The sequence below is a fragment of the Pristis pectinata genome, chromosome 26, assembly GCF_009764475.1.
Source record: "Pristis pectinata isolate sPriPec2 chromosome 26, sPriPec2.1.pri, whole genome shotgun sequence".
NCBI classification, from domain to species: Eukaryota; Metazoa; Chordata; class Chondrichthyes; order Rhinopristiformes; family Pristidae; genus Pristis; species Pristis pectinata.
This window is the reverse complement of record NC_067430.1, coordinates 12,826,495-12,853,757: the sequence shown is the minus strand read 5'-3', so window position 1 is coordinate 12,853,757 and position 27,263 is coordinate 12,826,495. Positions and strand designations below refer to the sequence as shown.

At 44.6% G+C, this 27,263-nt stretch overlaps 1 protein-coding gene across 4 annotated transcripts in view; it reads right to left on the bottom strand.

Moving 5' to 3' along the window:
- Positions 1-27,263, bottom strand: part of LOC127583294 (kazrin-like) — a 469,156-nt gene that overhangs the window by 372,644 nt on the left and 69,249 nt on the right. For all 4 annotated transcript variants that reach the window (XM_052039121.1, XM_052039120.1, XM_052039122.1 and 1 more), the window contains one exon: positions 5,280-5,437. In XM_052039121.1, the coding sequence (XP_051895081.1) occupies positions 5,280-5,437 (158 nt within the window). The remainder of the gene's footprint in view (positions 1-5,279; positions 5,438-27,263) is intronic.

The following is a 27,263-nucleotide window of genomic DNA, read 5'->3' as shown; positions in this document are numbered from 1 at the left end:
ATTTTGCATCCAGCATGAAATCATTTGCAAAACCCCTCTATCCGTGCCTCTGACACCTCCCAGCCTCTGACACCTCCCAGCCTCTGACACCATTTCCACTCCTCCCTCCTTCAACTGCCTATCACTCTTCCTCACCTGGATCCACCTACTGCTTGCCAGCTCTTGCTTCACCCCTTTCCCTCACCTCTTTACACTGGCTGCTATCTTTATATTATATTATATTATACTCACCTCTATCTTTCAGTGTAGATAAAGGGTCTTGACCTGAAACGTCGACTGTCTATTTCCCTCCACGGATGCTGCCTGACCCACTGAGTTCCTCCAGCAGTTTGTTTTTTGATTTTTGGCAAAACTCTCCCTGCCCCTGACCCCTCCCCTCTCCAGAGAAAGCTGCGCTGATGAGCAAGTTCTGGGGAATTTGCCTCTGAACTGCTGGTCAACTGCAAGGGGTACAAATATTTTCATCCCAAAGTAAACAAAGGCGGGTGCAGAATGGATCCTTCTTGTCAGCAGAGTTTTGGATTGTTATTTTCTTTACAATAAGCACCAGCCAAGAGAGAAGTCATGAAACTTTAGTGGAATCAAAACAGAAGGATGGCTGGAATGCACTAAAACCGCATGGCCTTTGGACAAATTTTTTTAAAAATTTTATTTACAGCAAGGTAACAGGCCCTTCCAGCCCAACGAGTCCGCACTGCCCATTTTAAACCCAATTAAACTACCCGTACATCTTTGCAATGTGGGAGGAAACCTGAGCACCCGGAGGAAACCCATGCAGACACGGGAGAACGTACAAACTCCTTACAGACAGCAACGGGAATCGAACCCCGATCGCTGGAGCTGTAATAGCGTCACGCTAACTGCTACACTACTGTGCCGCCTGTTAATCTGCTTGGCAAGTTATTAGAACATTTCACAAAGGCTAACACAGTCACTCCAGTGACTGATGAGAAAGAGAAAGGAAGGTTTGCAACTATAAAGCAACATTTGTAACCTCAGGACATTTCACAGTCACTCAAGTAGTTTTAAAGGGCTACCTTTGCTGTAATGTGGGAAACGTGACAGCCACCATGGGTACAGCAAGCTCCAAAAGACAGCAATGGACTAACCAAGTATTTACATTGAGTGAAGTTAGGTGGGGCAAATTATTAGCTGGGCAAAAGGGTTATGCTTGTCTGAGAGGACGGATGAGCATTGGTTTGATGCCACATGCATTAGGATGTGAAGGCTTTTGAAAGGGTGCAGAAGAGGTTTACCAGGATGCTGTCTGGACTAGAGGGCATGCACTATAAGGAGAAGTTGGACAAACTTGGGTTTGTCTTCTCTGAAGCATCAGAGGCTGAGGGGGGACCTGACAGAAGTTTATAAAATCATGAGAGGCATAGATTGGGTCAGAATCTTTTTCTCAGGGTAGAAACGTCAAATACTAGAGGACATGCATTTAAGGTGAGAGGGGGAAAGTTTAAAGGAGATGTGCAGGCCAAATTTTCTTTTTACACAGAGAGTGGTAGGTGCCTGGTATGGGCTGGCAGGGATAGAAGTGGAGGCAGATACGATAGCGGCGCTTAAGGGGCTTTTAGGTAGACAGATGAATATGCAGGGAATGGAGGGATATGGATCGTAGGCTAAAGGATCTGCTCCTGAGCTGTACTGTTCTGTCTTCAATGTTCAGGAGATGCCACCTTCAACATGGCTGCATTCCCTCAATACTCCACTGGAACACCAACCTGGATTTTAATGTTCCATGTCTCAGGAGTAGATGGGACACACAATCTTTTGACTCAGAGGTGAGAGCGCTCACCACAGCTGATAAACTGCACTTTGCTCTACTGTACAGGAATACAGGCATGTATTAGCTTTGTACAAATGATTAAATGGTTTCACTCTCTCTCCCACCTTGTTCCAAGCCATATCCCCCCCTCTCCTGAACAATTAAGGATCTTATTCATTCTTTCCTGAAGATTATAGATGCAGAGATCCTACTCGAAGCCCATGTCCACATTTTTGCACCTAATATGTTCTCCACCTTTTGCTGGAAGTGGTGTCACTGGGCTCAGCAGTTCACAGCTGCTAAATATCTCCTCAGCTCAAGAACAGACCTGTGCATTTTAAATCTGAGGGTCTGGTTGTGAGCTCATCTCAGTCTTGCTCCCAGCCCGAACCGAACTTTGAGCAGCTGGAGTTGTTTAAACCAAAGCAACCAAAAATCGAGACTGAAGTCAGTCCTCTTATCTCACAGGGTCACAGCACATTTGCAGCAGTGAGGTTAATCCTCAATTAAATCTACTTGGGCAAAGGCAAACTAAGAGATTAGTTGTAATGGTTCCAATGAGATGTTAAACCAAAGTTCCCATTGTCTGGATTATCAAGACTCTGGACGTTATCCCAGTGTATTTGTTAATACTCCTCCCTTAACCACCACCACCACCAAGAACAGGTTATCTGAAGGTTCATTGCCTTATTGTTTATGTACAGTACAGAAATGGTTACGTTGTGCTCCCAAGCTATTTACTGTGCTCGAAACTTGGGATGTTTCTGAGAGAGGATTCTGTTCTCTGTCATTATAAGCCTTTATGCGACAGTCTCCAAATTAGTAAGGAGTCCCCAAGATGTTCGGAAAGGTAAGTGAAACATATCTTAAACTGCATTCCTTAGTTATGACAGTTTTTCACTTGACAAATATATCTTTATAGATATGGGCCACATTTGGGGAAACCAATCTCCTGGCCAATACAGCATCAAACCTTCACCAGTTAAGAAGAAAGAAATACCTTGCACTTGTATTTAATCACATCATCAGGGCATCCTAAGTGATTCATTGCCACAGAATTATCTTTGACATGCAGTAACTAGAGTTTTGTAAGCAGAAGCTAAAGCTTCTCACCAACAGCAACATAATAATTTCGAGTTAGTATGTTGTGCTGGATTCACTGTTTTAATTAGTTTTTTTAACATGTGTAGTGTTTAATACACCTCAAGTGGCTGCACAAGGAATGGCCGCATCCTAGCTTATTGGTTCGTCCATCAGTTGAATACGTGTGTTCTCACTGGTTGGTTTGGCCACAGGCATCTAATAGGTTTCCTGATTGGACTATTGTTAGCTAAGGAGTACCTCTTATCTCAGGTATAAAAGGTGTCGCTTTTTGTTAATCACTCTCTTGCTTATCTCTCTTGCCTCTATCTCTCTCTTGCCTCTCTCTCTTGCCTCTCTCTCTTGCCTCTATCTCTTGCCTCTCTCTCTCTCTTGCCTCTATCTCTTGCCTCTCTCTCTTGCCTCTATCTCTTGCCTCTATCTCTCTCTTGCCTCTATCTCTTGCCTCTATCTCTCTCTTGCCTCTCTCTCTCTCTTGCTTTCTTTCCCCCTCCCCCCCACCCCAGCCCTAGCTCAGCTTTAGTTCCTTTTGTCTCAGCTCATCTCCTAGTTGTAAAGCTAGTGCCATGTGCTCTGTGACTGTTTCTTTGTTTTAAACTTTTCCAATAAAACTTTGTGAAGCACCAAGTTGTTTTCAACTCATTCCTGGACTCCTGAAAGAACCTGCGGATTTGAAAATAACCAGATCCGACAGTTGTTGATGGTGTTGGTTGATGCAGACAATATCCAGAGCATTGGCAATGCACCCTTCACTTCTTTTAATCATGTCCAGATATCACCTAATAACCCCAAAATAGGTCCTCGATACAATGTCTCAGCTGAAGGATAGAAGCGTAGAATGGTCATTACGATGAATGGTCTTTGTAATGACCATTCAGCCCATTGACAGATTTCTGCAGAGCAATCTATTTACTCCTATTCCCTTGTATACCTGCTAATTGTTTGTCCTCAGGTGCCTATCCAATTCACTTTGGAAGTCCTGACTGACATTGCATCCACCCTCCTTAACGGGCAAATAGTAAGCACTCTCTCCATAAAAACTTTTGCACACAACTATACTTCAAGTTCAAGATGGCACCAATGACAACACCGCTCATCCTCAACTCTTCTTACAATATTACCCTCGATTAAAAGGACAAGAAATTTATGCCAGTGAGGAAATAGTGTTATCGCAATCCCAAGATGACATTGCATTCTCTGAACCTGAGCTAAGGCGGAGGTTCATATCTACACATCACAGCACCTAACACAAAGCAAACTAAATTGATGGATTAAGTTTAATGGTATGTGCATTGGTGTGTATCTCCCTGTCTATATGTGTGCAATCTCCAAGTTTCTGTGGAAGAAAAGATAGTGGTTTTCATTTTCAAATCTCATTTCAAATTGATCTCGTACATTTGCAAAACTTTACCTCTGAAGGTCAGATAAAAGGAAGATCTAACCAATGCTTCTCGCCTGCCTTGGTCACCTGAATGATTCATGGCACTGGGTTAAGTAGTTGAGCCTCATGTTATATTGATGCAGATTCACTTTACTGACCTCCGTATTGGAATGAATGCTACGTTTGAAGATTTCAGATAACAGGCTCCATTTGGGCAATTGAACACAGTTTTAGAAGTACATATATTAACTTCATGAATTCAAGAGCAGTACTGTTTGAAACCACCAGATAAGGTGGCTCAGGAAGAGCTACTCTGGAGGTGTTTATGTCATTAAGATGCAGAGCATGGGCAAGGTGGGTGCTGACAGAAGTGCCTAAAAATCGGTCCCATTCCACTCTGATGATGTGGTACGTCCGGTCACACTGTTCCATCTGCACAGCCCTGTTGGTGCCTCAGATCACGGCATCAAATCTTTCAGAAAGACTACAGGGCTTTCACATTCATTATCTTACCTGGAAGTCCATTCCGTGGGCCCACCATTGTCTACATGGAAAACTTGACCTCAGTACCAAAAGTGCCTTTGTAGGTTTGAACCTTTGTAGGTTTGAACCTGACTGTGTCCCTTTTTTCCAATGGCCAGCTTGAATCATTACTCAAGAATATATACCTCCTAGCTCAATCCCTCTGACATTAGGGATGTTTGTTTTGGCTCTGAATTTCAACTAAATGAAATATGAACTGCAGCTAACTGAGGCTCTGTCCAGTTTCAGCACAATGTTCACAAATTCATAATCTACCAAAGGGGCAATATACTGCATCATTGTAACCAAAACAGAAAACACTGGAAGAACTCAGCTAGTTCATCATCACGTTATCACTACGTCATTGTGTTGGCTTTGATGAGTGAAGCTGAATGACTGGGCTGGTTAAAATTCCCTCGTTCTTTCTCAACATCATCTCCTCATTCTTTTGCCAGCAATTGGCTAGGGATAAAGAGGGATACAAACATAAAGGTTGCTCTGTACCTGTACATCCATGAGCAGCTGTCTCATTAAGGCCAGTGATTTCTTCAGGGTGTCCTGCTCCTCGGGCAACAAAGCATCGCGCTGAGTGTCCACTGCTACAGACTTGCTTGCGATGAAATATGTGATCTGTTCATTTAGAGTATCCAGGGATTGGACAGCTGCAGACAGAAAGGAAACACATCACAAATATAATTGATTACTCTGCCTCCAAAACATCTTAGAGAACCAGACCTTCTCCAAAACTTCCTTCCTCTGTGGTTTCTTTCTTCCTGAAGCCTCATTTCACATTCTCCTTTGTTTAATTGTCTTTCCTATGGAACTCCATCTCCATTCCTGTACCACCTTCGATCTCCACAGATTATACAGTCTGTGACTCCCGACAGTAACCTTTGACTTATCTCATTCCTCTACTTCTCAGCTTCTGGGATGACCTTCAGTGTGCGTTCTGCTCTATCTGGGAAGGAAGTTCATGTTCCCAACATTCACTGGAAACTCAACCTCACCTGCACCATTTCCAGATTCCAGCTGAACATGAATTACTTGATCTAGTAACCAACCTCTCAATAGTCCAGATTCAGGTTCTCCTGATCAGAAGGTATAAAGGGGAATTGGAACCAGGCTGACAGTGAAGCCCAATCAACATGCAGTCCCTGTTGTATTTAGGAAAGTACAACAAACAATATGCAGGCAGCATGATTTCCCATAAACATACGTAACCTGATAATGATCCTTCAATGTGACGTTGGTTGAGGGACATAAATAGGGGACCTTCCTCACACCTTTTCAAATTACCTGAGATATTCTGCAATCTCCAGAGAGGGCAAACAAAATCTCAGTCTTGCATTGCATCTAAATGATGGTGTCCAAAAGGGGAACACCCTCTAAGTATGGTACTGAAGTGGTGGCCTTGATTACCTACTCAGTTCACGAGGGTAAGACTTGAAGTCATCTTCAGACCCAGAAATGCAAGTACCAACACTCTGCCAAAGCTGACAATGATAAATGATCCTCTTGTTATTTTTTTCTGACCTGCAGCTTTTAGTTTTATCCCAGCTGCGAGGGAAATAGAATATTTAAACTCCAGAAGCTAGCACGGTCTATGTGCAATGTGGAAGAGATTCCACAAGCTGCTGGCACAGAGGGCTTTGTCAACAAGGCCATCTTAGGATTGTGTAACTTGTCACGAGCACTTGAACTATTTCAGGGAAATAGAAGATGGAAAGCTACTGTATAAACTCTAAGCAGACAAATTCCCTAGTCCCTTGAAGCTGAAGGATTTGTAGAGCTATGCCAATAAATTTAATCTCAAACCTAAACCAACTCTGCCAATAACTCATTCCATGACTTAAATTGTGTTTGCTCTTTACTGGTTACTTGTGCGTGTTCCTTGCCAGTTTAAAACTTTGCTGTCTGTGTCCCATTTGACAACGTCTCATTCCCCTATGGCTTCTCTGCTCGTGGGCCTCCACTGGCTTCAAGTCCAATTCCCTCCGGGGCTACAGTCCTGAATTATCTGTGCTCATCCAGTGCAGGTATTTTGCGCATTCCCAGTTTCCATTGTTCCATGGTTGGTGGTCAAGCTGCCTCAGCCTCACACGCTCTAAAATCTTTCTGTCTTTGACTAAGTTTTTGGTCATTTGTTCCAGCATCATCTTCTGAGGTTCACATCAATATTTGTTCAATATCACTTCTATGAAATACCTTGGGACATTTTCCCCGTTAAAAGTGCTGTTTAAATGTAAGTCGTTGTTTCTTGGGAGTTGGAAGAGAATCAGGAAATATGGCACCATGCATATTTTTGATGCAAGGTTATCAAGATAAAATCCCAAATCTCTCCCAAAGAACACCAAACCTCACAGATTGGAAACACGGGAGACTGCAGATGCTGGAATATAAAGCAACAAACAAAATACTGGCGGAGCTCAGCGGCTCAGGCAGCATCTGTGGAGGGAAGTGGACAGTCGACATTTTGGGTCGAGACCCTTTATCTGGAATGGTCCAGACGTGCAGGTGAAGAGCCTCGACCCAACACATGGACCGTCCACTTCCCTCTACAGATGCTGCCTGACCCGCTGGGTTCCTCCAGGATTTTGTTTGTTCTGACATATTGGAAAATCCCAGCCCGATCCTTGGTCTGTCTGAAGTAGCTGAACTGATCTAAGAAAATAGTTGGGTGTTGCTTTTAATCAAGTGCAAACAAGAATAGTTTTCTTAAATCTTGGGAGAGATTTAACATTGGTTTTCTGGCTGTGAGCTGCATTTCATTGCCTCTCTCTACTTGTCCTCTCCTTGGGTTGGTTTGCTCGGTCCAAGGACATTAAGAGTTAACCAATGTGAGATCAGAGTCACATGGAAGCCAGTTAACCCCTAGTTTTCATGGTGAATTCTTTTCTCCAACCACTACCCCACACATGACCGGGACCTTGTGTTCTATTTCACGAGATGTAAATTAGCACAAGCAGTGCTGATGAAACTGCAGCCAGTCAGGGTCAGGAGAGAGGGTTCTGTGGAGGAAATAACTTTAATAAATGGAAGAGCATGACCCAATATTAGAGCTTAAATCAATTCATGAAATGAGGTATTGGCTGGGTTGGTTTATGTTTGAGTTTGGTTTTATTGGCCCTGCTCTGCAAATATTTTAGCCTTGAAGCGTGAAGAAAAATCACTGCTTGGAATTTATGCAGTATTGACAAGACTGAGGAACTATTAAACTAGCCCAAATTTGCTGGCGGCAAGGACTGTCAATATTAGTTTTATTTCTGGTGCCTTTTTTTCCCCCTGATGAATTAAGTGATTGAGGTCTGACCTTCATGCAGGGTCAGTGCTGAGCAGTCCCAGCTCGTAACACAGCTCACTGCTGAATCAGGCAGACATCTACAGCATCCTCACAACTTCGCCTGTTCATATTGGTATGTCGATACCAAATCATGGTCAGTTTTAGATTGTACCACAATGGGGAAAATATATGTAGTGGGGAGATTGGGGGATGGTTGTGAAGTGGGAGGGTGCATTTTAATATTAGACCAAAAGACAATGTTATGTGAATAGGAAGATGTGCATTTATATTGTGTCTCGTTAACTCAGGAACGGCTTGGTGATGGGAGGCAGAGGGCGATGGTGAAGGATTATTTTTGTGTTTGGAAGCCTCCCCCTCCCATTACAGACCATCACTGGGTTACGAACGGATTCCATTTTTACAGACGTCTATAAGTCTTTGTCTATATCAGAAAATACACAAAATTCACTCAATACGGAAACTGTACCACCAAAGATTTGTAATGAATGGCATCAAAAGCACAAAAGACTGATGAGAAAGAACAATTACTAAAAGTGAGGAGAGAGAGAAAGCTAGCTCTGCCGTTCATAGCAACGGATATATGTACAAATGTCGGACTTTTGAATTTAATAATATGGGAGCTCGTTTGCATGTGGTGTCCATAAATTGGGCGTTCGTAACCTGGGGATAGCCTGTAGTTGTTTAATTGTTCAGCCTGATTAAAGATTTGATGTCTTGGACTGCAGAGCTTTGATGTGATCTATCAATTGTGAGATCACTCAGCTCTGTTGCATGCCGTTTCACAGACAAGCAGTCCTATATTGAAACTTCACCGGGCTGGCACCTCATCATTCTTAAGTGTGACTGGTACTGATCTGACAATCCCTTCTGCATTCGTCACTGAGCCAGGTTTGAAGCCCTGCCCTGTCTTGACCGTAATGGTAGAGTGAGGGTACTGGTATTGCTTTATTATTGTCACTTGTACCGAGGTACAGTGAAAAACTTGTCTTGCATACCGATCGTACAGGTCAATTCATTACACAGTGCAGTTACATTGGGTTAGTACAGAGTGCATCGAGGTGGTACAGGTAAAAACAATAACAGTACAGAGTAAAGTGTCACAGCTACAGAGAAAGTACAGTGCAATAAGGTGCAAGGTCACAACAAGGTAGATTGTGAGGTCAGAGTCCATCTCATCATATAAGGGAACTGTTCAATAGTCTTATCACAGTGGGGTAGAAGCTGTCCTTAAGTCTGGTGGTACGTGCCCTCAGGCTCCTGTATCTTCTACCCGATGAAAGAGGAGAGAAGAGAGAATGTCCCGGGTGGATGGGGTCTTTGATTATGCTGGCTGCTTCACCAAGACAATGAGGGGTAAAGACAAGAGTCCAAGGAGGGGAGGCTGGTGTCCGTCATGCGCTGAGCTGTATCCACAACTCTCTGCAGTTTCTTGTGGTCCTGGGCAGAGCAGCTACCGTACAAAGCCGTGATACATCCAGATAGGATGCTTTCTATGGTACATCAATAAAAGCTGGTGAGAGTCAAAGGGGACAAATCAAATTTCTTTAGCCTCCTGAGGAAGTAGAGGCGCTGGTGAGCTTTCTTGACCGTGGCATCTACGTGATTTGACCAGGACAGGCTGTTGGTGATGTTCACTCCCAGGAACTTGGAGCTCTCAACCCTTTTGACCTCAGCACCGTTGATGTAGACAGGTGCATGTATACCACCCCCTTTCCTGACGTCAATGACCAGCTCTTTCGTTTTGTTGACATTGAGGGAGAGGTTGTTGTCATGACACCATGCCACTGAGCTCTCTATCTCCTTCCTGTACTCTGACTCACCGCCATTTGAGATGCGGCCTACAACGGTGGCATCATCTGCAAACTTGTAGATGGAGTTAGAGCAGAATCTGGCCACACAGTCATGAGTGTATAGGGAGTAGAGTAGAGGGCTGAGGACGCAGCCTTGCGGGGCACCAGTATTGAGAATTATCGTGGTATGCCAGGCCACAAGGTTACAGACTGTGCTGGTGTACATTCCCTCTCCAAATGGTCCACAGTCCTGCATAGATGCCCACTCTTGCATCAGTGCTGCCAGATCTGTTCTGAGACTATCCCATTCAGCATGTTTGTACTGTCACAGAACATTATGTCACAGAACAGAACAGAACAGATCTGTGTGAGGGCAGATCTTTGCCTCCAGAAGGACTGTGCAGTGATCATTTCTACCAATGTTGTTAAGGATTGTAATCTGTTACAGGTAGACTGCTGAGGTCAAGTAGGTTTACCCGTCACGTTGGTTCACTCACGATTTGCCATAGACCGGTCTGGTCACTATGTTCCTCAGGACTCAGCCAGTGAGGTGTAGTGCTGCTATGCCACTCTTTGTGATGGATCTCTCTCTTCCCTTGCAGCTTTCTGTGCTTCTTCTAAATGTTGTTCAACATGGAGGAGCACTGATTCATCAGCTGAAGGAGGACAATAGGTGGTAATAAGAAGGAGATTTCCTTGCCCATGTTTGGTCTGATGCCACAGAGTCAACGTTGAGGACTGCCCAGGCTGCTTCTTCCCACCTGTGTACCACCACACCACCACTACGTACAGGTCTGGTGGGACGGGACGTACACAGGAATTGTGACGGAGGCTGGTGTGTTGTCTCTACAATATCCACATTTCTGTGAGTTTGACCATAGCGGTTAGCATGACGCCATTACAGCGCCAGAGACCTGGGTTCAATTCCGACCGCTGCCTGTAAGGAGTTTGTAGGTTCTCCCCGTGTCTGCGTGGGTTTCCTTCAGGTGCTCCAGTTTCCTCCCACATTCCAAAGACATATGGGTTAGGAAGTTGTGGGCATACTATGTTGGCGCCGGAGGCGTGTCGACACTTGCGGGCTGCCCCCAGAACACTCTACGCAAAAGATGCATTTCGCTGTGTGTTTTGATGTACATGTGACCAAAAAAGATATCTTATCTTATCTAATTTATGGGACAACTCTTCCAATTTAGACACAAGTCCCCAGAGGAAGACTTTGCCAGGTGGACTGGACTGGGAGTGACTTTACTGTGCCTGAATTCGGTGCTGAGACCAATACATTCAATTGATAAATGTTGGCTCACTTCTTCGAAGTCAGGAATGGTGCTCTGTGCTTTTTAATGAAGACTTCCCTGGTCTGCCCCTCTGTGTCTCCAAAGCACATCCTGCTGTACATGTGGAGACTGGAGCAACTGAATGTGAAATCAGGATTGGACTCATCAGCTGTACGAAGGGATCAAGTGGGCCAGTGACAAGATCACCGAGTCTGCCACAGATGGATGGCTTAGTTCACACCTGCCATCATGTCTGACTGCCATCCACCTACAATGTGCCCCGGGAATCCTTTTAGGTGGATCTGTACCCCAGTAAGTATCAGTACCTCAACCAAGGAAGGGGCAAAAATGACTAACAAACACAAGCAGAAACCCACCCAAATACTGCACCTTGTTATGGGTGGGGCATTGGCACAATTACTGGAGCTTCTGCCTCAAGAGCTCCAGCAACCTGGGTTCAATCCTGACCTCTGTGTGGAGTTTGCATCCTGTGACTGTATGGGTTCCCTCCATGTCCTCTGTTTTCCTCCGACATCCCAAAGAGGCTCAGTTTGGCAGATTAATTTGCAATTCCAAATTGGACCCAGCATGTAGGTGAATTGTAGAATCGGGGGGAATTGATGGGAATGTGGAGAGAACAAAATGGGAATTGTGTAGGACTGGATAATTGGACGCTGGATGGTCTGTATAGACTTGGTGGGAAGAATGGCTTGCTTTTGTTTTGTATGACTATAACTAAAATCCAGACAAACATGGTTAATCTTTTTAAAAATTATTAGTATTGTCACGCATTTAAAAGTATTGAAAGGTCACCTCAGAGAAGTGGACTCAGTTGTGCAGAAAAGCCTTTGCTTCAGCATCAAGTCAGCAGGGTGACAAGCTTTAATAGATAGAATCTCACCACACTGAAAGGAACAAAATTATAATGTTTCCCAGATTAACTTCTTACAGGGAGTGCTGCTGAATATTTATATTAATTACAATTTCCATTTGCTGTGAAATGCGGCTTTAATTTATCAGCAGGAGCAAGGGAATCATTTCAATTATGGTATGGAGATGCAGAGACAGTGAATGGGTTTGCTGCAACTGAGGCCCAGTGGGCTTGTTTTTTAACAGGTGAACACTGAGGACAAAGAGTAACCTTAACACTTGTAAACTAACATTTCCTTAAAGCATTAACACGGAGAGAAAAAAAATCCACAGCCGCTGCTTTCTGAATACTGCAGCACTGTTGCCACTTGATTGTGAGCAGGAGGTGGACCTTGGCTAACTTTTAATCGCCTTCCTACTGTACATTGCTGAATGTTTTCTGGGTTGCAATAATAGATCAAGTGCTGTGACCCTCCTGTGTGTGCCCAGGACATTTCCAACTGAATTCTGGCCAAAATAAAATTCATACTCACCCCACCTCAATTTGATTGAAAGCCAAGTGGCCTAATAAGTGAAGATGGTATCAATTAGGGAAATAGCAAAGGGATTAGAGGAGGGTTATCCTTGGCAGATTTGTGGAGGTAAGGTTTCATAATCCATACTTGTTGCAAGTTGTCAAGGAGAGTATTCACATCACTTTCCATCAGAACATGTTGGAGGTTAAAGTAGGTCATTCCAGTTCTTTGGCTCACCAGGGAATTATTGTAATGGCCGTGACTTTCTCATCAGGTCAATACTGTTGGCTTTATTTGAGTAACTGTTTTGTTGCAAGGTTAGGACAAAGTTCTTGAGTCTGCTTCATTCTGCTCCTATCAGATTTACTATTACATATATTCTGGTCATTCTCTGCAAAATAATTAGACAAATGAACTCTGGTGGAGCAAGGAGAGGTTGCAATAAACTGAGACTTTATTCCCAGGAACGTCAGAGATTGAGGAGTGACCTGATAGAGGTGTATAAGATCATGAGGGGCATAGACAAGGTGAAAGCACAGAGTCTTTTTCCCAGGAAGGGGGTGCTAAAAACAAGATGGCATAGGTTTAAGATCAGAGGTAAGACATTTAAAATGGACATCGGGGGCAGCTTCTTCACGCAAAGGTTGGTGCATATTTGGAATGAGCTGTCAGAAATAGTGGTTGAGGCAGGCACATTAGCAACATTTAAAAGCCATCTAGATTAGTTCATGGGTAGGAGAGGTCTAGAGGGCTATGGACCAAAAGCGGGCAGATGGGACCAGCTCGCTGGGCAACACAGTCGGCATGGACGAGTTGGGCTGAAGGGCCTGTTTCCAGGCTGTATGACACTATGTTGGAAACTTTACTTTTTCCTCATCCTTTCAAACTTTGCAAAACAAACTCTTCCTTGTGGCCATGTGTGTTGTTGTAAAATACATTTTCTCCTGTGTGTAATCTACTTAGATGAGGTTATGAGGTTAAGGGCTGACATTAAGTTTGGGCTTAGGGGTTGGAGTGGATCTTAAGAATTCATCTCAGGAGGTGAGGTGAAGGGGCCTGAGATTACATGGTGGTCATGAGGGAGGGAATCTGCAGGAAACCCGCTGAACCCAGCTTTGATCTCACCACTGCTAATGTGGTTCTGTCATAACCCTCCCCAGTCTGTAGTGATTGAATCTAAAGTTGCAAGCATCACGGACCACTGTAGGGGCAGGGCCAAAGGTAGAATCACTTATACCCTCAACCAGACTCGAAGGCTCACAGCAATTTGACACTGCAGATCATACACCATTCTGATCTGCTCCTTCATTGTCACTGGGTTAAATCTTCTACCTCTCGACTGTGCTGCACTGTTGGGTGTACCTTCACTACATGAACTACATCGGTTTAAGTCCCTTGGCTAATAATTTTTTTTAATCGATGACTTAGATGAAGAAGCAAGAGTGTAATGTATTTAAGTTTGCTGATTATACAAACGAAGGCGGGAAAGTGAACTGTGAGGTGGATGTACCAAGTCTCCAAAGAGATATAGATAGGTTAAGTGAGCAAGGAAGAGATGACATTGAGGCTAATGTCAGAAACGTGAAGTTATTCATTTTGATGGTAAGAATAGAAAATGTTATTTTAATGATAAGAGACTAACAAATGTGGGAATGCAGCCGGATCTCATTGTGTTAGTTCATGAACTACACATTTACAAGACATTAACACACATTTACAAGAAAATATTAAAAGGATAAGTAATATGCCGGCCTTTATTGCAAGTGAGCATGAAGCCTTCTTGTAATTGTACGTGGTTTAGTGAGGCCACACCTGGAGCATCGTGTGGTGCTTTGGTAGCCTTGCCTACATTTCCTTTTGAGGTAGACTTATTAGATTGACCTTTTTGTGGGATGAGGAGATCATTGATCACAAGGAGTCATTGGTCAAATTGATGGAATATAGAGAGAATAGGTTACATGGAAAATTAGTAGCGAGCCTACGCTCACTGGAATTTAGAAGAATGATAGATAATCTTTGTGCAATTGATGATAGGGTAGGTGGTAAAATGCCATTTCCCCAGGCTACAGAATCTGGGCCCAGGGTTATGGGGCTGGCAATCAGACTGCTCAGTTGCAGAAAAAACAATGGGGTACAGACAAAAATTGTGTTAATGCAGCATTGACCAATTTTGTGCACGCCTCAGAGATAATGATGGTCATTAATATCATATTTTTTCAAACAAGATATTCCTGCATCGTAGTGTTGTTTTCCTGGTGTCCACCTCACTCAGATGGTGTCAAACGTAGTGAGATTTTCAACTGTTTTGGTCTGAATAAGACTGACGCAGTTCACTGACGGAAGAACCAGCTACTGATAGCACTACAGGCTCCTCTCTCCTGAAATCATGGGCAGAATTTCCATATTTCCTTATGACACAGGAGGAGACCATTTGGCCCATCAAGTCTCTGCCGGCTCACAAAGCAATCCCATTCCCCGATTAATTTTCCGTGTAACCTATTCTCTCTGCATTCCATCAATCCTACCACCCAGTGCTGCACAATTAACTTCAAAGAGACTGATGCAACCGGGATTCCAGATAGCACAACCCACGCTGGTGTTGCCTGCATTGCCTCCCATGGTCACAAAATCAAAGAGTTAGAGTTGGACAGCACAGAAACAGGCCCTTCGTTCCATCACGTCCATCTGACCTTTTTGCCCATCTGCACTAATTCTATTTGCCCACATTAGAACCATATCCTTCACTGCCTTGCCTATTCAAGTGTCTGTCTAAAATGCCTCTTAAACAGAGCGATTGTATCCGATTCCACCATATCCACCATTCCCTGAGTAAATAAACTTACCTCTCAGATCCCCTCTAAAACTCTTTCCCCTTACCTTCAACCCAAACCCTCTTACTACCGATACCTCTAGCATAGGAAAAAAGATTCTGGCTATCCACAGTCTTCTTCCCAGGGCTGGGGAATCAAGAACTAGAGGGCACAGGTTTAAGGTGAGAGGGGAGAGATTTAATAGGAACCTGAGGGGCAACGCTTTCACCCAGAGGGTTGTCCGTATGTGGAACGAGCTGCCAGAGGAAGTGGTTGAGCCAGGTACAATAACAAAGTTTGAAAGACGCTTGGACAGGTAGATAAATAATTTTTTTTAAAATTTTATTTACAGCTTGGTAACAGGCCCTTCCGGCCCAACGAGTCTCCGCCGCCCATTTTAAACCCCCAAATTAACCTACCCGTACGTCTTTAGAATGTGGGAGGAAACCGGAGCACCCGGAGGAAACCCACGCAGGCACGGGAGAACGCACAAACTCCTCACAGACAGCGACGGGAATCAAACCCCGATCGCTGGCGCTGTAATAGCGTTGCGCTAACTGCTACGCTACAGTGAAGGGTTTAGAGGGATATGGACCAAGTGCAGGCAAATGGGACCGGCTTGGATGGGAATCTTGGTTGACATGGACCAGTTGGGCTGAAGGGCCTGTTTCCATGCTGTATGACTCCATGATGGTAATCTGATATCAGATCACTCCTTGGGCTCCTTCGCCCCAGGGAAAACAAGTCTAGCCTGTCCAATCTCTCCCCCTAACCAGAGTCCTCCAATCCAGGCAACATCCTGGTGCATCTCCTCAGTACACTCTCCAGCACAACCAAATCCTCTCTGAGGTGTGGTGACCAGAACTGCATACAGCACTCATAGGGAGCACACATATCCTTACAGACAGCTCCCTAACAACATCTGCCCTTAGAACATAGAAGCTGCCTCCTGCATGCACTTCTCTTCAGAAATCTGCACTGGTACCTCTACTCCCTGGAAGTCCTCTCCTCCCCTCCCCATCATTGTAGCATGGATCCATTTGTGTTGGTTGTATGGTGGCCTGGCCCTTTAAGGGCTTGCTCCTGTGGTCGGATGGATAAGCTTTCTGGTGGTTTTGGCAGAGTTTCCTTAAAATTAAGTGGCTCGAACAGATCCTGCAAAAACAAAATGGTTCCATGTTGGTCAGATGAGAAATGAAGAACAGGAGAAGGGCATCTGACAAAATGGCTGACCTCACGAAATAGTCCTTAAAGGGTCAGACCACAATATAAGCTGCCTTCATGTAGCTACAAATGAATAACTCCAGACTCTCTAACATATGGGCTGATCCCCGGGACCATACCGAGACAGTCATCAACTGCTGCTGGGAGGTGGTCAACTCGGTGAAATACGCACTTTACTCTGCCCAAAACCTGGTGGTCTTCCAGTGTAAGGAGATGTCGGTAAGTGAATGCTGATGACCGGCACATTCCAGGGTGCAGGGCTAAGAGCAAAGAGCTACATTGAAGGTCAGTGCAGCCAACACAAAGTCTCTTGGAGAAAGACCACAGTCTAAAGTCCTGACGTCACTAGACACTGACAGGCTGGGCCCTGTGTAATAGCCTCTTAAACACTTAATGGGTGTATTAATTAAAAAGGAAACAGGAGTGGTATTGATGTATTGGGAGAGTATGCATTGGTTTGATGGCACAATGAATATAAAGAAAGATTGTATTGTAGTTTCTGTGTACATTTTCTGTGAATAAAATAATTAAAAAATAATAATCTGAGTGCATACCACAGTGATGGGTTTGGTGGGAAGAGTCCTCCCAGAGGAACAAAGGAACCGGCACTGGCTCTTGAAGAACAGTCAGGGCGGTGCAGAAAATTAGATCTCTAATTCCCGCTTTTCCCAAAACCAAGTAGGCACCATTACAAGAGGGAGTCTGAAGGTGTTGTCTTCAATTTCACAAGAGCATGAGGAAAATTGCTAATGTTAGTGTAATGCTGGAGACATGGTACAGGTGAACAGAAGCCCAAAGATTCATTATGTGGGTGTCAACTTGGAACTGATGGATTTTGCCTGCTCTCGAGGGCTGTGGATGGTCAGCCAATGAGACCAAGACTATTAGAAGGGAACTGAGGATAACTGAATTGGCCGAGGAAGTAGGTTTGAGCAATAGGGTTGAATGGAGGAGCAGGACTGAGGGATGTCAAGACAACTGCTACTCCCAAATCTTATGAGATTTTAAGTTGAAGGGAACAGCTAATTGTAAAGGCTTTGAGGTACAAAACCTTTTTACATGGGCTGTGACGTTCTTTCAACACATATTCTACGGCACGAATCCTAGAGATACAGCACAAGTCTTTTGTCCCACTGAGTCTTCACTGACCATCAACACCCATTTTTACACTAATTTCTACCCCAACCCATTTTATTCTCCCCACATTCCCATCAACTCCCTTCAGATTCCACCACTCAACTATACAGTAGGGGCAATTCACAATGGCCAATTAACCTACCAACCCACAGGATGTGGGAGGAATCTGGAGCGCCCAGAGGAAATCCACAGAGTCGCTGAGGGAATGTGCAAACTCCACACAGAGGGGAGGTCAGGATTGAACCTGGGTGGTTGAAGATGTGAGGCAGTCGTTCTTTCAGTTGTATCAGTGAGCCACCACTTGCATGCAAGTCCTTTCAACATCTGAAAGGACTTGTATATCCTAAATGCTTGTTTCAGTGGGCAATGAGCACCTGAAGTTTATTTGGGTGTGAGAGCCCATTTCATTCAGGCACTTGGACACTTCAGACAAGAAGCAGTGAGCACTCCTGCCAGTGTCCAAAAGCGCTGAAAGAACAACCAGCTGATTGTGTGCTGGATCAGGCTGTGTGCTGTTGAAAAGAGACTACACTTCAGACATAACTCACTGGCAGTGAAGTGCTCTGAGATCTCCTTATAACAGGATAAGGTGGTGGAAAATACAAGTGCCCTCTTCCTTTAGGGAAGCTTTCACCTGTGGAAGTGCAGGAGCCTTGTCAAAGGAGGCTGTCAGTCAGGGCAACAGATCCCAGCAGGAAAAAGGGTTAAACTACACTTTGATCTTCTACTGCTTATCAGCAGAACCTTTTCTTCATGTGTACCTTGCAGGAATTCCTCTTAAACACTTCGGGGAATTTGGATACAGATGTTTTCCATTGTGTCCTAGCTTGTTCAGTTCGAGCAACACAGATCGGAAACATACAGCACGCAACAGCTGTGATATAGACAGCGAGAGACTGTTGCCATGGAGACCACTGCAGGGCTTTAAAGGGGCTGTCTGATCGTGCAAAACCAATCGCCCCTTTTGTAAACATGGTGTAACTGCCATCATGAGATATGAAGTCCACCAAAACCGGAAGAGATTGAAAAGAAAAACAGGTCCTTGGAAGTGAGCAGAAAATGTCACATTGTTTTGAATCAACAGCCGTCTCATCATTTCCTATTGCAAGTCATTCAAAGCACAGTGTCCTCACTTAATCCTATTCTTTCTCCTGATATCTTAAGGCCACTAAAATCCAGACTGATGTCACCGATTGCTTCTTCCTGATTCACTTCAACTTGCAACCAACTTGATTCTAAATCACGACCAGTTCCAGCCCCAGGGTTTGGCCTTTGCACCCAACTTTCTTAACATGAACAATGTTGCTAGGATACCATTTCACAATACTGGAGCCTTCCTTCTCTGCAAGCTCCTGAACTGTGAGAATTGCTAGGCATTTCTGTCTTGGAAGGGCCACCCCAGCGGAGCCTTAATCCTATCCCCAGGACAACCCCGCACACCTTACAGAGGCAGCCATAGGAAACTTGGTCAATTGTCACCCTCACCAATAGCGTGGAGCCCAATCAATGGACTCAACCACCTCCCTGCTAAAATGGACCAGTGACATAAATTTTGCAGTTGAAACTTAGCCAAGAATGGCGAGTGTGACTCACAAATGCACAAGCAGTAAAAGTAGGAATTGGCCATTCTGGCACTCATGCCTGCTCTGCTATTCAATAAAATCATAGCTGATTATTTACCCTGTCACCACTTTCCGTACTGACCCCTTTTGTCCCCTTAATATCTAAAAATCGATCGATCTCCCAGTGACTGAGCATCCTCGGCCCTCTTGAATGTAGAATTCCAAGATTTAACTGGGCGAAGACAAAGTCTTTTCATTTCCATCCTGAACAGCTAGCCCCTCATCTTGAAACGGTGATGCCTGGTTTAGATATTCCACCCCAGGCAAACATCAAACTCCTATCTAGGAGCATGAGGATTTTGTACGTTTCAATAAGATCGCCTCTCATTCTTCTTCTAAGAGAGCACAGGCCGAGTCTGCTTAAACTCTCCTCATACGACAAACCTGCCATTCCAGGATCTGACTGGTGAAATTCAAAGCCATATTGAGCAGACGAATTGACACTTTGAAGACTTCGAGTGGGAGAGCTTTTGGAAAGCAAAATCCAATCTGAGGACACAGAGAGAGACCAATGTGTTCCTTTGAACTGACTTTCTTATTTATCTCATCTGAAGTATTGAACTACTTTGAGTCACACATCTGATAATCCACTGTGAACCTCTGGGCTTACAGAGCTAACCATTTGTGACAAACCTTTTTACAATGGGGACAAAATGCAAAACTTCAATATCATATTTTAATCAAACATGACATTTAAAATCCATCTTTAATTAAAACAATGTTGGTCAAATATAAGGAAGATGCTGAAATTTGATACCCAATTAAATTCATATCTTGCTGAATAGATTAATATCTGTTTGAAGTCTGTCATGTTAGGGAGAATAAAGGGGGGAAATATCAGGTGGTGGATTTGCACGAGGTACACCTCTCTGGAACTGCAGAAGGATAGAAAAGAATTACTGATGGATGGATTAAAACAAGGGTGATTTTCCCTACTCTGAGAATTTCTTCAGCTGTTCCTGCTCCATAGCTGTCACGTCCTTGGGAATGCAGTGTAAATCCTCCTTGGGAACATAAAAATGAGGTTTCTGCCACATTTCCAGTGAAGTTGAGGCAACAAAGGTGGACAGGTTGATGTTCTAACGATTTTATGGATTGGGTGCTTATTCTACCTGGAGGCAAAAGGTGGAAATATGGCGACTGGGTTTGGGGGGGAAGTGGGGGGGGGGGGGGGGGTGGAGATTATCAGTGACCTCTACCAACACCCATAATCATGCCAACTAATTAAGGCAAGGACTCTGGGAAAACTCATTGCTTCACTCACCAAGCTCTTTTCCAATAGTCAGTGAAGTGGGGCTATGCTATGCAAAGAAAACTGCCCTGCCTGCAATTCCAGGGAACTGTCCCCAGACAGCAGTGTGCTTGGCAGAGAAAAATAATGTAAAAGAGATGGAAGCCAAGGCTGGTTCCTTACACATGGGTTGTAATCACAGCTGCCTCTGTACAAGTCAGTGAATAAATCTGTAGCATCCTTCTCCACTTGCCATTTCCAAGGTTTCAGACTTCACAAGAGGGCTGAGAATCCACAAGCTTTTGAGGAGCCCATTCCGGACAGTGAAGCACCCAGGGACAAAGTTGTTGTGAAGCCTGAAACTGCCCTTAGGCCTGGTGCTTGTCCCGTTCTTCTCCTCTGATATCTCGCATTGGTCTGCTCAGTTTAAAGAGGAGCCTAGTCACCCCTCTCTGTCACTGCAGGCAGGAAGACTGCACTACTGCCAGCTGCTGATGGCACTTGCAAGCAACAACACTGCTTTCCCACATTCAGTGGACACAATGAGTGAAGAAGAGTAGTGAGAGTGAGGTAAAGTCCACCCACCTGTAATTTTGCACTTGCTCCTGCACAATGTCCAAATCCTGTCTGGGCTGTGCGTGGTTATTTAGATGGCCCGGTAGCATAGCGGTTAGCGTAATGCTATTACAGTGCCAGTGACCTGGGTTCAATTCCCACTGCTGCCTGTAAGGAGTTTGTACGTTCTCCCCATGTCTGCGTGGGTTTCCTCTGGGTGTTCCGGTTTCCTCCCACATTCCAAAGATGTACGGGTTAGGAGCTGTGGGCATGCTATGTTGGCGCCAGAAGAGTGGCAACACCTGCGGGCTGCCCCCAGCACATTCTTAGCAATGCAAAAAGACATATTTCACTGTTTCGATGTACATGTGTCTAATAAATAAATATCTATCTTACATCTATCTAATTAATGCATCTTTATTCTTATTGTGATTGCATATTTCTTGATCGCACTCTGTAGATTTACACCTGCATGGACGGTCAGGTCCTCAGAGCAGGTAATGCTTGCAAACCCCCATCAGCCAAGAGCCACTGAGTTGGTGTCAGCTCCTGGTGACCCACTGGACAAGCTCTGTCCCTGACAACTTGCTGCAGAGAAGTACATAGAACATAGAACGCTGCAGCACAGTACAGGCCCTTCGGCCCACAATGTTGTGCTGACATCTTATCCTGCTCTAAGGTCTATCTAACACTTCCCTCCCATATGGTCCTCTAGTAACGGTGGCTTCGCTGATCTCATCCAGCCACCTTGATCATGCTTTCCGCTTTCTCTTCCCCAACATAGTCTATCCAATCATTTGTCCATATGATGCATCCAAATGTGTCTAAGAGAGCACGTAGGCTTTATTTGGCTCAGGAATGAATGGCATGTTCTCCCTGCTGTCTGAGCAATTTTGAGCAACCTTCACCAGCCAGTTGCATGGTAATCAGTAATTGGTTTATTAATGTAACATGTACTGAGATACAGTGAAACATGTGCCATCTGAACAGATCATTCCATACACAAGTACATCCAGGCAGTACAAAAGGAAAAAAAAAACAGAATACAGAATATAGTGTTACAGTTACAGAAAGTGCAGTGCAGGTAGATGCATAAAGTGCAAGGGCCATAATGAGGTAGACTGACAGATCAAGAGTTTCTCTTTATCGTGCAAGATGTCCGTTCAAGAGTCTTATAACAGTGGGATAGAAGCTGTCCTTAAGCCTGGTGGTACGTGCTTTCTTTGTATCTTCTGCCCGATTGGGGTGTTTGGTTGGGGGGGGGGGGCTGGGGGGATGGGAAAGAAGAGAGAACGGCTGGGTGGGAGGGGTCCTTGATTATGTCGGCTGCTTCATTGAGGCAGTGGGAAGTGTAGACAGAGTCAGTGGAGGGGAGGCTGGTTTTTGTGATGGACTGGACTGCATTCACAACCATTTCACGTGGTTATGGTTGCATGAGCACACATTCATGTGTGACTTTAACACGTGTCCTTCCAAAAACCAGCAGATTTAAATTCCTGCACGTGCCCCTATCTCTAGCATCACATGACCATAATTGTAGAACTTCACATTCCAACTAGCCAGTTCAGTATGCTCAGGTCATGGCTCCTTGTTGATCCATTTTTTCCATAGGAGCACTCGTTACATTCCTTCTGAGTCTTTAATGTCGTCCTGTCCCTCTGCAGTCTGAGAAACACTCCGTTTATTTCAGCCTTCCGGTGAATTTGCAGATAACACTTGTCTATTTTTATTTCAATCTAAACATTTCCAAAGTGCTTCGAATACCAGAAAAGAAAAAAAAAACAAATAATATAAAAAAAACACCGATAAGGACTTGGAAAAAATGCAAAAGCATCCAGTACTTGTAGAGTGCTTTCACATGGAACTCTCCTTTCCCTGGATGAGAGGACAGGAAATGAGCCCTGGCTGCAAAGAGTGGGAGAGGGTCAGGAAGGCAAGATGAGCAAAGAAGCGATTCAGAGCTTGAGGTGTTGGGTTGCAGGAGGTTGAAGGGCATCCCACTATAGTGGCAAGGACATTAAGGTATTTCTTCGCCACGATAATCCCATATGTCAGTCAATAAGGAGAAAATTAGTGAGTGGAACATGGTGTGGGCACTTGATAGGGAGAAGTTTACTGAGCATAAAAATGAGAAGCCAGCCAGCCAGTGTAGCAGAGCATTAGAACAGCTCATTCAGAGGTGACAGAGTATAGTTAAGTGTTTCAGCAGGAGGCAGTGGATAATGTCACAGAGGTGATATGCATGATATTTGTGATGCAGATAATGTTGGGTCAAAATCACGGACATGTGGATCTGGGCAAGAGTGGAATTGATAGACAGGAAGGAAGCGAAGCAGAAGAGATAAGACCATAAGACACAAGAGCAGAATTAGGCCATTTGGCCCCTTGAGTCTGCTCTGCCATTCAATCATGGCTGATTTTTTTTCCCAACCCCATTCTCCTGCCTTCTCCCCACAACTCTAACCCCCTTACCAATCAATAACCTATCAATCTCTGCCTTAAATACACCCAATGACTTGGCCTCCACGGCCCTCTGTGGCAATGAATTCCACAGATTCACCACCCTCTGGCTGAAGAAGTTCTTCTTCATCTCAGTTTTAAAGACACCTCCTTTTATTCTGAGGCTGTGCCCACGGATCCAGGACTAATGGAAGCATCCTCTCCACCTCCACTCTATCCAGGCCATTCAGTATTCGGTAGGTTTCAATGAGATTCCCCCTCATCCTTCTGAACTCCAGAGTCATCAAGTTACAGGTTGATGGGGAGGAGCTGGGGAGAGGTTTGAGGCTGGGCAACAGAATGGATAATCTGAATCACCAAAGAACTCCTCCTCACGTTGCATGTGATACTGCGGACCCACTGTGACCTGGTGAAAGCGTTTCCAAAACCACAGCAGTAGATCACTGGTGGAACGTATAGTCAGGTGGGAAGGCTTTGGCAAAACTTTATTCTTCTTTTCTGGTATTCAAAGCATGTTGGAAATGAGAAAATAGGCGAGTGTTATCTGTAGAGCTGAGAGTTGAGAAAACTTGGAGCATTCCTGAGAGTTTGGTGGAACAAGAGGGCATTGCCACCGTGGGTCAGGCCTTGGTGGAAAGCAGGAAGTCTGAGCAGTTATAAAACAATGTTGTGGGTGGCAAAGGCCTTGGACTTGAGGGAACAACAAGAAATACAGAAAGGGGTGGTGCTTTTCAGTTTGCTGGCAGAATCGGAGGGGCCTGTGGCAGATGGAGTGAGCAAGATGGGAAGGAATTTGGTAGAGTCACCTCCAGCAAGTTATTCCTGGGTCAACAGTCGGTGGGAGAGGATGGCAGACAGTTGCAATGAGCAACAATCAGAAGAGCCATTAGGGAATGTTCTGGGACACAGAAGGCAGTTGTGACTTCAGTCAGAAAATACTGAAGGCCAGAGTGATAGCAGATGGAGCTGGGATTACAGTCATGGGATACGGTCCCCGCACACAAACAAAAATCAGGAGCAGGAATAGACCACAAGGCCCTCGAGCCTGTTCCACTGTTCAATCCTACAGTCGCACAGCATGGAAACAGGCCTTTCGGCCCACCATGTCTGTGCTGGCCATCAGGTGCCTACCAATAGTAATCTCATTTTCAGCACAAGGCCCACAGCTTTTTGTGCCATGGTGTTTCAAAATGCTCATCTAAATACTTCTTAAATGAGGCAAGAGTACTTGCCCCCACCACCATCTCAGGCAAGGTGTTCCAGATTTCAACCACCCTCTGAAAAAAATTCTTCCTCAAATAAGGACATAAGAAATAGGAGCAGGAGTTGGCCATCTGACCCGTTGAGCCTGCTCCGCCATTTAGTAAGATCATGGCTGATCTGGCCGTGGACTCAGCTTCACCTACCTGCCTTTTCCCCATAACTCTTAATTCCCCTACTATGCAAAAATCTGTCTAACTGTGTCTTAAATATATTTAGTGAGGTAGCCTCTACTGCTTCCCTGGGCAGAAAATTCCACAAATCCCCCCTAAGGGGAAAAGTTTCTCACCAGCTGCCCTATCTATGCCCTTCATAATTTGTATTCCTTTATCAAGTCTCCCCTTGGCCTTCTCCACTCCAAAGAAAACAAACTCAACCTATCCAGTCGCTCCTCATGGCTGAGCTATTCCATCCCAGGCAACATCCCGGTGAATTTTCTCACACTGTCTCCAGTACAGTCACATCCTTCCTATAGTGTAGTGACCAGAACTGCACACAGTACTCCAATTGTGGTCTCATTAATGTCTTCTATAATTATATCATAACCCCCCTTCTAGGCCCCAGCTAATGAAGGCAAACATTCCATATGCTTTCTTAATCACCTTATCTACCTGTGCGGCTGCCTTCAGGGATCCATAAATACAGAGTCATAGAAAGATATAGGACAGATACAGGCCTATTGAGTCTACACTGACCATCAACCATACATTTACACTAATCCAACATTAATCTTTTTTTTAAAATCTCCCCACATTCTCATCAATTCCCCCCAGATTCTGCTACTCACCTACAAAGAAGGGGCAATTTTACAGTGGACAATTAATCTACCAACCAGCATGTCATTGAGATATGGGAAGAAACCAGGGGACCTGGAGGAAACCCATGTGGTCACGAGGAGAACTTGCAAGCTCCACACAGAACAGCATTCAAGGTCAGGATTAAACCAGGGTCTTTGGTGTGAGGAGGCAGCAGCTTTACTAGCTACACCACTGTGCCACCCTTGGTCCCTTTGTTCTCTAGTATTTCCTCAGGTTCTACCATTCAATGAGTACATCCAAGCCTTTTAGTCCTCCCAAGATGCGTCACCTCACATTTTTCAGAACTAAATTCCATCCGCCAATTCTCTGCCCAGTTGATCAATATCTAATCCTTGACCTCACCTCCATCTTTCCATTTGATCTCCATGTCCCTCTGTTCCTTTAGTCACACAGCTCTGAATGATTGTCCACAGCTCTTTGAAATGTGAGAAATGCAAAGCTTCCCACCCAACCAGGAGCAGGGCTAGGGTTCAGGAATCAGAGTTCTATTTAAAAAGAAAGAATATTAGAGGGAAGAGACCATCTGGTCTTGGGTCAGTAGGTTGGCTAGTAGAGAAGGGACTGGGTTGTTGTTCCAAATTCCTACTGATGCTTCTGATTTTTTTATTAATATTTCAAACTAAAGACATAATCATGGTGTACTACTCATCAGAACTCGAAAGCTATAAAATGATTCTTCAAATGCTTGTGTTATACCCATAATTAGACTACAATGTGCCATAAAATAGTACCATGGGGACAAGAAAAGAGAAAATTATGCAAATGTAAAGCTTTTACATTTCAATGACATCTTCCTAGAGGCAATTTCCCCAGCTTATGCTGCTGTCCTCTAATGTACAATGTTGTGGATGGCTGAGGTTTTGTGCTGCAGTGAACAACTATTATAAGATAAGATCTCTTTATTAGTCACATGTACATTGAAACACACAGTGAAATGCATCTTTTGCGTAGAGTGTTCTGGGGGCAGCCCGCAAGCGTCACCACGCTTCTGACGCCAACATAGCACGCCCACAGCTCCTAACCTGAACGTGTTTGAAATGTGGGAGGAAACCGGAGCACCCGGAGGAAACCCATGCAGTCACGGGGAGAATGTACAAAACTCCTTACAGACAGCAGCTGGAATTAAACCCGGGTCACTGGTGCTGTAATAGCGTTACGCTAACTGCTACACTATCCAGCAAAATGTAGAAAGGGACGAGGATTTTTAATCATTGGCAAATTCTAAGGGAACTTTGGTAGGCGAAGTGAACGAGATGGGAAGGAGATTGGTGGCATCACCTCCAGCAGGCCACTCCTTGACCGATAATTAGAGTGGATGATGGGACAGTTCCAATGCACTGTACCTGAGCCAACAAGGCGATTTACTCGAATGTTGCCGAGTCTTCAGGAGTTGAGTTACAGGGAAAGATTGAACAGGTTAGGACTTTATTCCTTGGAGCGCAGGAGAATGAGGGGAGATTTGATAGAGGTTTACAAAATTATGAGGGCTATAGACAGAGTTAATGCAAGTAGGCTCTTTCTACCTAGATTAGGAGAGATAAGTATGAGAGGACATGGCTTTAGGGTGAAAGGGGAAAAGTTTAGGGGGAACATCTTCACTCAAAGAATGGTGGGAGTACGG